The sequence below is a fragment of the Wickerhamomyces anomalus genome (genome assembly GCF_001661255.1).
Source record: "Wickerhamomyces anomalus NRRL Y-366-8 unplaced genomic scaffold WICANscaffold_1, whole genome shotgun sequence".
In the NCBI taxonomy this organism is placed as follows: domain Eukaryota; kingdom Fungi; phylum Ascomycota; class Saccharomycetes; order Phaffomycetales; family Wickerhamomycetaceae; genus Hansenula; species Hansenula anomala.
Window position 1 is genome coordinate 1,367,323 of NW_017567110.1, and position 14,537 is coordinate 1,381,859.

At 36.3% G+C, this 14,537-nt stretch overlaps 2 protein-coding genes across 2 annotated transcripts; both read right to left on the reverse strand.

The window, feature by feature from the left end:
• Positions 1–3,095: 3,095 nt before the first annotated feature.
• Positions 3,096–5,489, reverse strand: MGA1 (Mga1p; the record flags this gene model as incomplete). The annotated part of the gene is made up of 1 exon (XM_019184041.1): positions 3,096–5,489. One exon carries the CDS (start codon positions 5,487–5,489, stop codon positions 3,261–3,263), a length of 2,229 nt encoding a protein of 742 aa, XP_019041356.1. The 3' UTR covers positions 3,096–3,260.
• Positions 5,490–13,182: 7,693 nt separating this feature from the next.
• Positions 13,183–14,054, reverse strand: RHO1 (Rho family GTPase RHO1). The gene has a single exon (XM_019182533.1). It carries the CDS (start codon positions 13,854–13,856, stop codon positions 13,251–13,253), a length of 606 nt encoding a protein of 201 aa, XP_019041357.1. The 5' UTR covers positions 13,857–14,054; the 3' UTR covers positions 13,183–13,250.
• Positions 14,055–14,537: the final 483 nt, after the last annotated feature.

Here is a 14,537-nt window from a genome sequence, read left to right on the forward strand (position 1 = left end):
AATTGGTCGAGCCCTTTGAAGATCAACCAACTTTAATTATCTACAATTTGGAGCCAAATGAAATTCATTCCAAATGGATGAACCCTTCAATTGTTTAGAATGAAGCTGGATGATTCTGTCCAACATTGCATGTATTGTAATAAACGATTTGTATTCACTCTCAAGAATAAAGAACCCTTATATGCTCACTCGCATAACCTGTAATTGTTTAAGTTCATACTTCTTTCGCTCTATTGTTCACTTTTTGGTACCTGCGCTTTCCTCGCCGTTGACCTGTAACAAGACGATCAGATCTTTGCCAAAGAGAGGGCACGTTAGCCCGACAAGCGTACAGCTATGAATTGCTACACACAAATACGAAACTGACGATCTCAAAAACCGTTGAGTTTGAACGTTTACTGATCAGATTTCTGTATTCTTGGAAATGCTGTGAAGAGCTTGCCAATGTATACAGCCTACATATATATGCTGATCGGGTTGGCACTCAAATCACCCACATCAACTACCGAAATATAACGGCAATGAACAATAAACGCATATGAGCTTTTTCGTTGAGAGTCAAACATCATTCACTGTGCCATATCTAGCTAATGTTTAATGTTTAATGGGTTTATAAAGTCATCGGTAATCAAGTATTTGAGTTTAGGCAGGTCGAGATTGAAGGTTCTGTCGAGTCGATGAGATGGATTCAATTTAAGCAACGTTAGTGACTTGTTATTTGACATGTCAGCCAAATTGCATCTAATTCCAGCTTCGTGAATTAACATCTCACGTCATGTCATATAAAAGTACTTGTAGCTGTGTAATCTGAATTGAATCTCTTGACTTTTGAGCTCGTGACTCGTGGCCCAATGTCTAAATTTAAACCATTTCACTGTCTTTAGGCTTAATTATGCCTGATATTCTTTTTTTTTTTTTTTTAACAGATTAACGTTCTTATATTTCTAATCTTTTCTAACTATACAATTACTTCCATCCATTAAGTTCAATTTCCAAATTCACATTTCTCATTAATAATTAAAACAACCACTAGATTTCTAATAATTGGTTTCTTAAAATAATAGGTTTCCAAAAAGACTCTAAGCGTCAAATCATCAATCAACTTAAGATTTCACGATTGATCACTACACAACATCAACGTAGCATTTTAAATTTCAAGTATCTCATGCTTCAAATCATAGAGGAAGTAAATTAGGCTCTGGAAGTTCAGTATAAACCATTGACCAGAACTAGTCTGGTAAGCCACGTCAATATAGAATGCTTGACTTATACGACACTGCTCACTGGAATCCTAATTTGCATCGCGGGTATTTGATAACGTAGTTAAACAATACAAACCGTACGTCACTATTTATAAAGCAATTGAGAATAATAAAGGCGTGACATAGACTCTAGTTTGACTCCAAATTAGCAGCAACAAAGCACTCTTTTCTTCCCGTTTCTGTCATTTGTTGCACAGATTGTTTTTTGGCATAAGATGAATCGTGAACATAGAGGCGATTTTGCTTGACACTTGCATATACAATGCTATGAGTTGGGCTTCGACCTTCATTCGTGTATAATCAACAACAAAATAGGTGTAAATAGCAACGGATAAGCAGGCTCTCTAGTTCCCTTGCTGGCTTATTGATGATTACGCTTCTCTTATATCTAAATACGTCGAGCAGTGCAATTTTAATATCAAAATGCATTTGTCATGCCTATAGTTTCAGTAGGAGCAGAAAATAAGCGTAGACCACCAGCTGTTCAATTTACTTGTTCTCCATTAATCTGTTGCATGCTTTATTAATGCTTTCTTATCACCTAGTTTTCAGAACACTAGTTGGATTCAACCAGTGCCAATTGGGCACCAACAGCCGGAGCCTCCTTCCCGTCAATCAATCATAACTTATAGCTGGCTACTTTGCGGCTGCCAATTCTTCAACAATTGAACTTTGAATCTCCGTCTGAGTGTTATTGAGTTGGAAGGAAACATAGAAGAAATGTTGATGATTTTCAATGTTTAAGCTCTCTTCTTTCTCAACCCCGGTTAAAACCGAATCGCGAGATCGAAGAGCACTTCTGTATAAGTCAACATGAAGAGTACTCCAAGCTATGCATTCATCCTTCCAATTCGAGATACTTCTATAACAAGATTGAGAGCTCACCAGATTAATGTTTCATCTTGTATATACTAAGCGACATTTGCATTGTCTAGTTTGAGACTCTCGTAAAAATTCACTAGATCAAATCGACATTCCTGTTCCAACTTGTGACTCGGCTGGGTTAAATACCAAGTGTACAGATCATAGATCCTTGATCATAAGACTGCACATCTAAACCGTTACATGAGATAGTATGTACTTTACAGATTCATAACTTTAACAATCAACTAGCTTTTCATTTTGAGTGTAAAACCTGTACACGTCTTAGTCGGGTTTCAGTTTCAACTTTCAACCTTTAAGCCAACTTTGGGTTTAGGTACTTGATGATCAACGGTTTATAGTTCATAGCTACATCCTAGCATCGGCACTTGCCTATATAAGATTTTATACAGCCACAGCCTACAGGCCAAAGTCAAAGGATTTAGAAGTACAACATATTGGAATTTGGTTCGAAAGCTGGGAAGTGCCATTTCTGAAATTGTTATACCACGCAAGGTATTTTTCCTCTTCAGCAAGAAGTACCTAGCTTTTAAATTTGAGATCATCATCCACGGTCACTTCAACAAGATATTGAACATTTCTTCAACATCCTGGGAAGGCAACTTCAAGTACAAGATTGAAATAATATGTATACTTTATAATTAAACTAAATGAACCTAATCAAACATAAAACTAATAGAACAATTGGACGTGATAATGAACAAGTTAACAAGAACATCAACTCATCCTATGATGATCCGAGTTTCAATAAAAACCATGAAAAAAAAGAACAAATGGGCCACCATAAAAGTGAAAATGACAGGCTTTCAAAACAATCATATTGCAATGAACTATAATAGATTACCAATTGACTATGGACATGATGTGATTGTAACAACTATGATGATGGTGATTATAATAACAAAGTATAATATGAATGACTAAGTATATTAACGATGAATGATTGTTTGACAAAAAAACTGTATTGATAATGAACAAAAACAACTTCTAAAACATAACAATTAAAATAAAATAGCATGGAGCTCCTAGCAAAACTGTCACTTGAGAAGACACTGAAGTAATTGAACCTCCATTAAATTAACCAACCAGCTACCCTTGAATGCAAAAACCAACACTCTACCTATGGAAATCACTAACTGATTTAGCCTTCTTCAAAGAATGTCTACCATCCTCTGTACGATGTTCATTTTCTCTTTTACCACCAATAGAACTTTCCTTGCCACCAGTGGTTCCATCTTCCCCTGGTGAAGTTGTCAACAATGAAGAGACTGATAACTTTGATTTTGAAGTTGTAGTTGGTGCTTCATCTTCAGTAACTTCTTTAATTCTTGCTGGAGAAGATGGTGTTCTTTGTAAAGATTGTCTATTCTTGACATGTGGGTGATGATGTGGATGATGTGGTAAGTAATGATGTGTTGTACCAGTTGGATGTTGAGGAGGTGATGTTGTACTGGTTGCAAGTTCTTGGAAAGTTGCATTGATACTTCCATAAGAATTTCTTGATGAAATTGAGGATATTGATGAGCTTGCAGAATAAAGTGTATTGTATGTAGAATTTGAGGAAACAGATGTATTGTTTGGATTATTTGTACTTGATGATTGATTTGGTTGTTGATGTTGATGAACTTCAATAACAGAAGGACGCAATTGTGAAGTCAAATGCGATATATTAGGTATTGAAGCTCCACGATCATTTGGAATGGATCTTGGTGCTGGTCCTTGTTGTGTTGGAATAGATCTTGGAGGGAAATGTGGTGATGTAGTAGAGGTTGGAGAGGAAGTTGGTAAGCTTGAAGGCAATGATTCATTTCTTCTTGACTGATTCGCTTGAAAATGAATGTGAGGAACTGAGCTAGAACCTTTGATGGATGGTGATATATGATAAACTGGATTAGAATGTGTAGCCAAACCTTGTTGAGTAGAAATAGATGCAGTTCTATTACCAGATGATGAGCTTGAAGAAATAGAACCTTGAGGAGAAGGATTCAAAGGATCCACAAAAACCGATGGTTGCCTTTGTCCTGAACTTTCCCAAAAGTGAATAGATTGATTCCTTAACTGTTGATGATGTTGCAAGTTCTGGATGTGTTGAGGAATGGCTGATGGATGAGGAGGAGGCAATGGCGCACCAGTTGTAGCAGCACCTTGTGGATGTTGTGGATGTTGTGGATCCATTTCAGCAGACAAAGGAGATGGTTTATAATAATCAGCTCTGAAATTAAAGCTTTGTCTCAAACTGCTAAATCCTTCAGAATATCTATGACCTTGTTGTTGTAAAACGGGAGCCAATTTTGGAATGTTTTCAGAAAATCTTAGCACATCAGATGCTGTTGTCTTCAATTCATTATTCAAGTATTCTGACTTGACATTCATAGTCCTTTGTTGATCAATCAAGTCATTAGTGACGTTATGTACATGAGAATGATCAAACTCATTAGCCTGCAGTTGTTGTTGAACCAAAGGTGGAGGTGGTGTGAACTGACGTTCTTGAGCAAATGGTGAACCGAAAGATGAACGATTTTGCTGAATTTGATATTGGTGGTTTCTGGGTATTTGTTGGTAACCTGATGTGAAACTATTTGGTGATTGTGATCTTTGTAGTTCAGGGCCTGCTGAAAAGACAGCTTGTTGCTGTTGTTGAACCAAATAGTATTGCTCGGGAAGATGTCCTTCTTGGGTTGGTTGTGGATGATGGATTAGATGATGTTGCTGGGATGATGCTTGTTGATGAGGTTGATTGGGTATACCTTCTGGAGGAACTGGATAATGGTATTGAGGATAAAAGACGTTTGTATCAGTTAAACGATTATTCTTTGATTCATCTTCAGGAACCAACTTATTTGACGATCTCCTTTTGATAAAAGCCAACCCTGCTTCATCACCTTTCTTGAAATTCCCAGTAGAGTGTCTAAACTCCCACACAAGATCATCACTGTTTGAATTATTATTACTATTACTTTCTTTATTCTCATTATCATTATCATTATCAAACACCTTGTGAAACCCGTACATGTGCAGCTGACGAACAAAACTGGATACATTACCATGTTTAAAGTAATTGGTCAGAGCATTGGCAAATTCAGTTCCTGGATGTAGTGCAAAAACACCATCATCATCTTTTCTTGACCACCATATCAAATGAGACAGATTTGGATCTGATAACATCGCATATAACTTGTGAACAAATGCTGTTCTCTTTGGGGGTTGTTGTTGTTGTTGACCTTGTGAGCTAAACGATGGCCGTATTGTGTTATTCTCCTCTTTCTTCGCATCATAATCAAAATGTGGTTTTGGATGTTGTTGTTCAGCAGCATCATCAGCATTTGTGTTGTTTGTTGATGACATTTTCTTCTATGACTATCTTCTTCACTTTATTTCTCTTTTGTAGATTTGAATCTAATGATATCTAAATGGCGGCTAACTGCGCCGCCAGCAATAGCTTTATAAAATTGATGTGATTTGAGGAAACCCTGGTCTTGAGTAATCTGAATAGTAAACAAGACGAAGCTGTTGAATGAAATCTAAACCAATGTAGTTTTTGAGGTTCAAAACAAACACTTTTCAATCAATCAAACCGACAATGACTTTCAATATTCAACGCTATGATAAGAACAGTTCAATAAATCAAACACCTGTCGTGTATAGTACCTATTGATCAATGTCTCCGAGTGTTCAATAATATGACTTGACTTTTCGGTTCCGCCTCTTGTAATGAATGAGTTGGTTTAATTCAACACTTTTTGCTAGTAATCAATACAATGAAGGTATGTTTCTTTTCTCAACTGTGATGTCTATAAATCTCAACTTGAATCCTTCATTAACAGTATTACCAAGGTATCAGGAATGATTAAATGTTGTGGAAAAAGCACTGGCAAAAAAAAAATTTACGAACTTTTTGACCTCTTCCTCTTGAACTGGAGACTTTTCTCGAGACTTCCAGTTGCTTGAATCTGGTTGTATCGATTATTGTTGAGCCGGTTTTGAAAACCTTTTTGATGTGTTGTAACTGTTGTTGTTCTTGTTATTGTTGTTGTTAAATTAATAAAATTTGTTCAATAATGGAGCCCAGTGGATAATTGTTGTTCCCCTTTGGGTATAGGCAAATTTACTTGAGGATACAAAACTGAATGAAGATTAAAGGGACCTTTAGTACCTTCAGCTGTTGCCACTCTTTTTGAATTCTGTGTGTGTTTGCTGGAGGCAAAGAGTGGATTGATGAAAGGATTCCTGTATATATAGAAAAAAAGATGTTTTTCGATACAAGAAATGCTTTAAAGCTCCAGCTATAAACTGGGCCGCAGTTCCTACAACGTCAATTTTTTCGTGCTGCTGTACTGTTTTTTTTTTTGGTAGTTAATTTTCGGTCTGTCGTGGTTTGGGACACACAGGATTACGTTACTCGCTCAACAGTGCTTCACGGGAAACTGATTTGCGTTGTGCTGTTTGGAACCCAAGTTTAAAATCTGCATATCAGTGCATTGATGGCAAGGGGATACTTGCATCTGCGCGCAGTGCGGTGCAGTACAGCTGGTTGAAGTGAAAGCTTATATCAAAACCGCATCAGAACATTTTCAAAGGGTAAATAAAAACAATAGCCAGGTCCAATATGATGATGAATTCAACTAATATAGCCATTGGAAGAATACCAAGTGTTTGGTTCAAGTCTTTAAAAATAGTTCATATCAATCGGAAATATTGATAACTTTCTAGCACGCGAATCTTTCCAGCTGGTTCTACTGTGAATTTATTCAACGGTACAACTATTACAACAAGTTTGAAGCCACTACTACACTAGCTACGTGCTATCTAAAGTCACGAATATTCGCAATTACTTCTATTCAATATTGCCATATACTGCTATATATACGCTAGCGTATGCCCAGTGTCAATGTCATATTATAATAGCAAAGGAAAGTGAATACCTACCCAGCCTCAGCGCTAGCTAGCTCGCTAGATATTCAACAATAGAACGGTGTCATAGTTTCAATTTACACGCACTAAATACGTTCATATATCGCAACTAATTCTAGAGTTCGTTGATGTATGTGCTATGTTCTATTTATCGTAAAGAGCAGCTAGGAATATTATTTAGCACACAAGCAGAATAAGACAATTTCGACAAGTGACATATCGATTCTTAGCTAGCTACAGTTTCGCTGTGGTTGTTTTGATAGAAACATTATATAACATTCTATGTAATATTAATAGAACTAAATTTAATCCGATTAAGATTGAAGCATTTGATTCCAAGCGTCTGCTATAGTTACCTCTAGTGCGGAAGCAGGCATGCAGTATAGACTGACCATTGGAAACATAAATATCTCAAGATATATATACGCGCTAGAAAGTAGCAATTGCCGGAACTTTATTCAAGATATTGGTTGACTGGACACCTTTTGAACGTCGCTTTGATCGATCTTGATCCCTGGGCACCTCTTGAAGGGAAATGCGTTTAGTTTGTCATAGAGTCTGGCCTCAAAGCTTACAATATATATACTATAAATATTTACAACTAGAATAGTTAGTTTTAGCAGCTCATGTATTAAAAAATATCGACCGGCGATATTGCTCTAGTGCTAGTTTTTAAAAGTTAATTATGTGGCCACTTATAGCAAAATGCGTTCTTTCTGGCTAATTGATATTTTCAGACGCTAGCCATAGTGAAGGTGATTATATTTATATTGACTTGAAGAGCTTAAAATTAGTCAGTTAATATTTGAATACAATTGGATAAGCTCCTCATATGACAAGCGCTCAATTAATGATAAGATGAAGACTAATTCAGCTAAACATTTATAGCAAGGTAACTTACTTCGCAGCTTGACCAGGCGTCTCTTGGACCGTCACAGGGCCGTCTCGAAGCCTATTTGAATCATCGAATCATCTTTTCAATCTTTTCAACACAGAAGAAAAATATAGTTCAAACTTCAAACTTCTCTCGACTTCTTTTCTTCTCGTTAAATTGTAACCATGGGCTCTGAAGTTTGGACCCGTTGGATAGGCTCGGTGTCTGAGAGCTGCACGTCTTGCCCGTACCGCAAAAAGCATAATTACATACACACGACGCGCGCGTCCACTGGTGGGAATAAAGTTAGAGATCACCGCCCCAACATGGGCCTGTTGACTCTTGGGAGTTAGGCGGGGGTTCTGCCTGGATGATAATTTTCTAGAAGGAGCACCGGGCGGGCTCTAGACGAGTCTAGAGGGACTCCCACCTAAACAACGAGTCACGATTCACGGGTACCTTAGACCAAAGCATTGCTTGATTTTGCCGGAAGCAAGATCAATATGAATCATGATTCACTTATTATTCAATCATGATGGGAACTACAATACTATATACACCATCCATTAGCGTAAAGACAAGTTAGGATACCAGCTTCAATATGAAAACGTGGGCACTGGAGTCAGTCTTGCCTTCAGGAGTCAGCAGTCAAAGCTTAACTACATTAACCATCGTATCCTGAAATGCCATATTCAAGGTTGAATTATCCCCAAGTTTAGTTCATGAGGCCAACTTTATTCTGGATTAAAGCCTTTTTTATGATTACGCTTAATAATTTCAGCTCAAGAATCAAAACTGTTTGAATTTGGGCACAATTCAAGTATATGCAAATGATCTTTTTAAACTCTCAACTCAAATTAGATTAAGGTACGATTGGATTTATTCAGCATCTTTGAAGTCATCATGGGATGCTCCATCGGCCATAAGTACAGCATATAATAATCAGGACAAAGTTAATCAGAAAATATTATAATTCTTTTGAGATTGATTGATTGATTGATTGATTGATTGGTTAACAGATATAAAGGTACTTTGCTCCTTTCACTTGAAAAGCTATTTGGGACTGTTTCTCTGACTCAGTATTATTGATTAGAGCCTCCACACATGAATGATCAATTTATATAATCACTTTGATTTCCATCCTTTCCTAACGGTTGAAGTGTATAATTATTCATCTTGGTGTATTTTAACCGCTATTTTTATCTATGAACTGATCTCAGCGTATCACCCATACTGTCATCATCAGCTTAATTATTGGTCAGCTTTTTGAGCTTAATTGTTCAAACTTTGAAAACTGAACTAGCTCTGTTATTTCGTTGATCCACTCTCATCTGGATTGCAGTTTACAAGCTTCAGGTGACAAACCTCTTGGGTCAAACTCCAGTTAAGTCTTGGTTTGAGAGTAAACTAGTCTACTTTGTAATAATATGTACGATCGGATATGCTACAAGACTTAAAGAAGAAGTATCCAGTAACAGGAACGGAATCGAGATCACTATAAACAGGTTCAGAACAGCCATATTTACATAAATACACAGAAATATAGCTAGTAGACTAGCAGGAAGAATAAAAACATAGAGACGGGAAATGTCATTCGCTCTTGTAAAAGTTAATTCCACCCTGGGGTCTGTAAGTGGAGTCGTTGTGTTCTCAGGCGAACCAAGCTCATCTTCCACAACATGTACCAGTTTGAGTTCTGTGTACTGAAAAAAGCCTGGGACAGCAGCCATTCTACGTACTACATAGGTAGATAATAGTTAGATACTTGTAACGTTTCACGTGGTAGCTGTTGAAAACTTCGGTGTTCAAACACAAATGTCTAACCAGGAACCAATATTATTATACCATTATGTAGTCGATTTGTGTACAACTACATACTACACCTATGCTCTTTACAGAACATATGATAAGGTTTCACCGAGCACATCTAGCTTACGAATTATTACTTTAATGTCGAGATTAAAGTTGCAATCCCGGTGAAGGTCAAATTGAAATGAGTCGTCGTCTCATGAACATGATAGCATCATGAGTTTTGTTTAAAGAGGTTTTAGCTTTAAATCGAGATTCCAAATTTCAAAGATTCATAGTGACCACTCGATTCGAGTTTCGATTGTGTAGCAAATGTTGTTCTCTTTCACTCTTGAGGCTTGACCATATTCCATGAGATGTGTATTTATGCTTTGGTTCATGTCTAGTTAATGGAGCATAGCCTAGGAACAAACGTAGAAGTTGTAGGAGAAGGTAGACCTGATTAGTACGGTGGATTATTAGCTACATATCATAGGTAATTTAACGTCATTGGGCTCCACTAAATGTGTACACAACTCATGTGATGAATACTGAGACCATATTGTAGCGAAAAGTTTCAACTTTCAACTTTCGACGCCTTAAATAGAACATCTGGTGAGAAAAACTAAGGTTACATTGCGTACCACTTGAATGCTTCACCTCCAGGAAAGAACACTGATGAAATGTGAGTGAAGCCTTCAACATGACTAAATATGGCCGCTTTCCTATGTAAAGATAATAAAAATATGCTTGGTGAAGGGCAGGGACTTCTAGAATCTAGAATATAATGATTGACGAAACGCCATTGGAACAGCACATAATGATCTGATACGACGTAGTCGACAAACTAGATGTATTTTTACATAGTAACTAATAGCGCCTGTTTATTCTAAGCATATTTGCCAGCTGATCTATCGGTCAGAATCCACTCTCATGGTTGATTAAATAAGTTATAAATCTAAATATTCTGAAAAGCTAAAGCAAGCTAAATATGCTTCGATTGTTATTAATTAGGCGATATACAGCTATCAAGTGGGCCCTGAATCTTGATATAGATTTCAAATCTCCAAGAGTCGAGGCAGAAATTTGAGCGCAAATATCATCTACAGTGAACAGCGAATCCATAACCTTTCAATAGTACTAAGCGCCTCTAAGTCTACATATTAACAGTATAAAGCTATTGGAACATACATGCTTGTGACTTTTAAACATGCTTTGGCTATGGCATCCAAACTTCAAAGATCTATGTGCACTGTTGTTGACATGTATAAACAATATGCAATGGGTACGTTGTAGATCCGTTGCAACAACCTTATCCAACTATGATCGCCGCTAGACTGCAATCTATTTTAGATCTGGTTGAAGCGACTTTCTATGCACTTGTACAACTTGCCTATAAAAGGAGAGTGTCTTTCTTTTATTCCGCCTAAATAGTAAAAACTGTTCAAACTTCAAACTAGGGAAATGAGGATCATGAGAATGTTGAAGAAAACTTTGCTGTTGGTTCAGCTTGAAACATATCCAAACTACGTCTGCTGCAAATTCAAAAATGTGCATCAGTACCCAGCTCTGGGGAGATGAAGAAACTGCGTGTACTTATTTATCAGCAACTAGCTCTAGCTTGCACTAGACAACTTGTCGTGATATTCATGATCATTTGTTAAAATTGAGATCCATACCTGTCGCGTTCTGTGGTTGATGGCGAATATCATTCACTCTGAGGTTAACAAAGCTTTCAATCGGGATTCAGGACACAAGCGGGTCTTAACAGCATTATGATATTGTTGTACTGTTTTCCAACTAATCATTCAGTCTAATATTAATTCTACAATTGATCAAGTTAACTTGGAGAAGTTGTAACTTGTACCTGAATAAGTTACCGTCGCGTAAGCTAAAATCCATCGGACTTAAAAATCGCAAATGGTATTTTTGGTTGAAGTACAATATTTTGCAGCCTCACCTTCAAGAAAGAACCCTGTGAAAACTTGATCCTTGATAAAAGATCACTATTATCCAATCACAGTACCCAGATCTATTAATCCAGCTTGTGGGCATGGAGAGAGCTTTACAATACACTTCTCTTTGCAGCTTTCGATCTTAGATTGCACATGAGAGGCATTCCACTGAGCAGTGAATATCAGTGCTCAATTCTCAGCTTTATGTACACTGCAAACACTTGGTATCTACACTGATGAAGATTAATGACAATTTGCGAACCATTGCAGGAACATGGCCTCTCTATTTTCCAGCTACCTGTAATTATATTTGAAGTAAGTATATAAGTTTCAGATCAAATTTAAACTACTAATTCTGTGAGCCAGGCGTCTACACTAGCGGCTGTTGTGCTAGCTCTAGACGCAAGTGACAACTCACAATTAAACACAACTAATTATATTAAAGCTGCACCAAGTGCCCAGCACCTACTGTTCAGGGTCCTTCAAAGAATTTTGAGAAGGATCTCAATGTTAACAATACTCAAAATTATTGATATTTCTGGCAGTCATACTTAGGCTAGGTAGCTAGTTTATGCGTGCCATTTTACATAGCAGTAATTCTATGTCCATTAACAATATATAAGGCGTGCTTTACTAGTCTAATATTCCACAGTAAACACGTATCAGGTTTCACTAATCTATGTGTTTGTTGTCCTGCTTTATAAATAGACGTACTCGTATAAATCCATTCACTGCCAGCTGTGCATAGTGCCTTCAACATGCATAACTAGGTAGAAGTGGTCTATGGGTTTGTAGGTACGCGTGCATCGCTTCGAGGTTCAAAAATAATTTCAAAGAACCAAGAGACGTTGACGAATCGAGATCTCGCATCTATTATTAATTGGTTGAGCCTATATTGTTCTGTAACAAGATGATATGAGAGATGGAATCTTGAATCTTGAAGCTGTGGTTTTGTTCATATTGTACAGAAGCCCAAGAATACTACAAACCACGTTCAACAGATCAAGTGAGAATTACTAAGTCGGTACTTCCTATGATTAATACGCCAAATCTGAAAGAGAATCACGTCAAGATTTATTAAAACAAAGTATAAAAATGGTAAAGAGCTTAATGAAGCTGGTATTCAACATGGCATTACAGCAACATTAAAAGTAAAAAAAAGGGTAAAACAAAACAAAAAGTGGGGGTTGACAACAAATTTAACAATATAAACCTTTCCAATTTTGGTCTCTTTCAACAATTTCTCTCTTCTTTTTGACTTTTTTATCTCTCTTTCACTAAAATATATTCTTTAATTTCTTGATGGTGATGATAAAACAAGATAACTATCAAAATTTCATCTCATTTCAATTCCCTTTCTTCCTCTCTAAATTCAAGTTCTTTCTCTCATAAAAGCACACACACAAAAAATACAAAACAAAATAAAAGAATAAGTAATAAAATTGGTTCAAATGAAAAAAAAAAGGCCGATGATAATAATTTATAAAAAAAACTAGTGCTGTAAAAAAAGTGTTTGATAATGGAAAAAAAATCAGAATGAATTGAAATTAACAATAAAAATTATATTCATTGACCTTTTTATAAAATAACACACTTCTTTTTACCTGGTTTTTTAGCTTTCTTTTCTTTACTCATTAATGAAGCTCTAGTGGCAGTTTTGAAAACTTCATCAACGTTGAAGTTTCTCTTAGCAGAACATTCAATATATTTGATAGCACCAATTTTATCAGCAACACTTTGACCTTCACTTTGTGAGACTGGTGCTAAACCTTCATCTCTTAATTTTTGAATGGTGGATGGATCATCTCTTAAATCAACTTTACAACCAACTAAGATGATTGGAACACCATGACAGAAATGTAAAACTTCAGAAATCCATTTTTCTTGAACGTTACCTAAAGATTCTGGTAAATCAATAGAGAAACAAATCAAAACAACATTTGTATCTGGGTAAGATAAAGGTCTTAATCTATCATAATCTTCTTGACCAGCAGTATCCCATAAGGCCAATTCAACTCTACGACCATCTAAATCAACATCAGCAACATAGTTATCGAAAACAGTTGGAACGTAAATATCTGGGAAAGTACCTTTTGAGAAAACAATCAATAAACAAGTTTTACCACAAGCACCATCACCGACAATGACTAATTTTCTTCTGATATCTGTTTGTAATTGTGACATTATGTGTTGTTGTATAATATATTATAGTATGTGGAACCAAAAAAAAATAGATTATTAAAAAATAAAAGGATTGATGAAATGAACTAATAATTACAATTGAACTTCTTCTTTTTGGAATTGAATGAAGTTTGATGCAATAAAATTGATGTTTGATAGGGAGTTTTTGAATAAAACTAAAAAACCGATTTTCAAGGCTATAGGAATTGAAATGTTAGTAAGGAACAAAACCTAAATGATAGTTTAAGAGCACTTGAGAGATAATCTATTGGAATTTGTCGAAAGTTTGATTGTTTTTGGATGATTGCTTGATGTTTTTTTTCCTTAATTGTGTCTTGTTGTCATTTTCAATTTCACCTCAGATCAGATCAGAGATTCTACCAAATGAAAACGAAGCCGCCCAACGACAACGAGATTTAAAACTCCATGAGTGGCTGCTCAGTAAACCAATCTCCCCAATCTGAGCTTTTGGAGTCCTTTTTTTGAAACTTTTACTCAAGATCTCACATTAATTGGGAAAGGAGGCAATAGTAAAATTCCCTATAAGCCCATAAGAAAAAGATAAACACAAAACTGGTCAGATCATCCTCAAGTTCTTCAATTCGTCTCAAAGATTAACTCTATTATCTTGCTCTCTCGTGCTCTCTCTATTGTCTGTGGCACTTTACTCACCTTGTTCTGGTT

Coding starts and splice junctions, on each gene's coding strand:
- RHO1 (XM_019182533.1), bottom strand. CDS start 13,856: ATGTCACAATTACAAACAGATATCAGAAGAAAATTAGTCATTGTCGGT.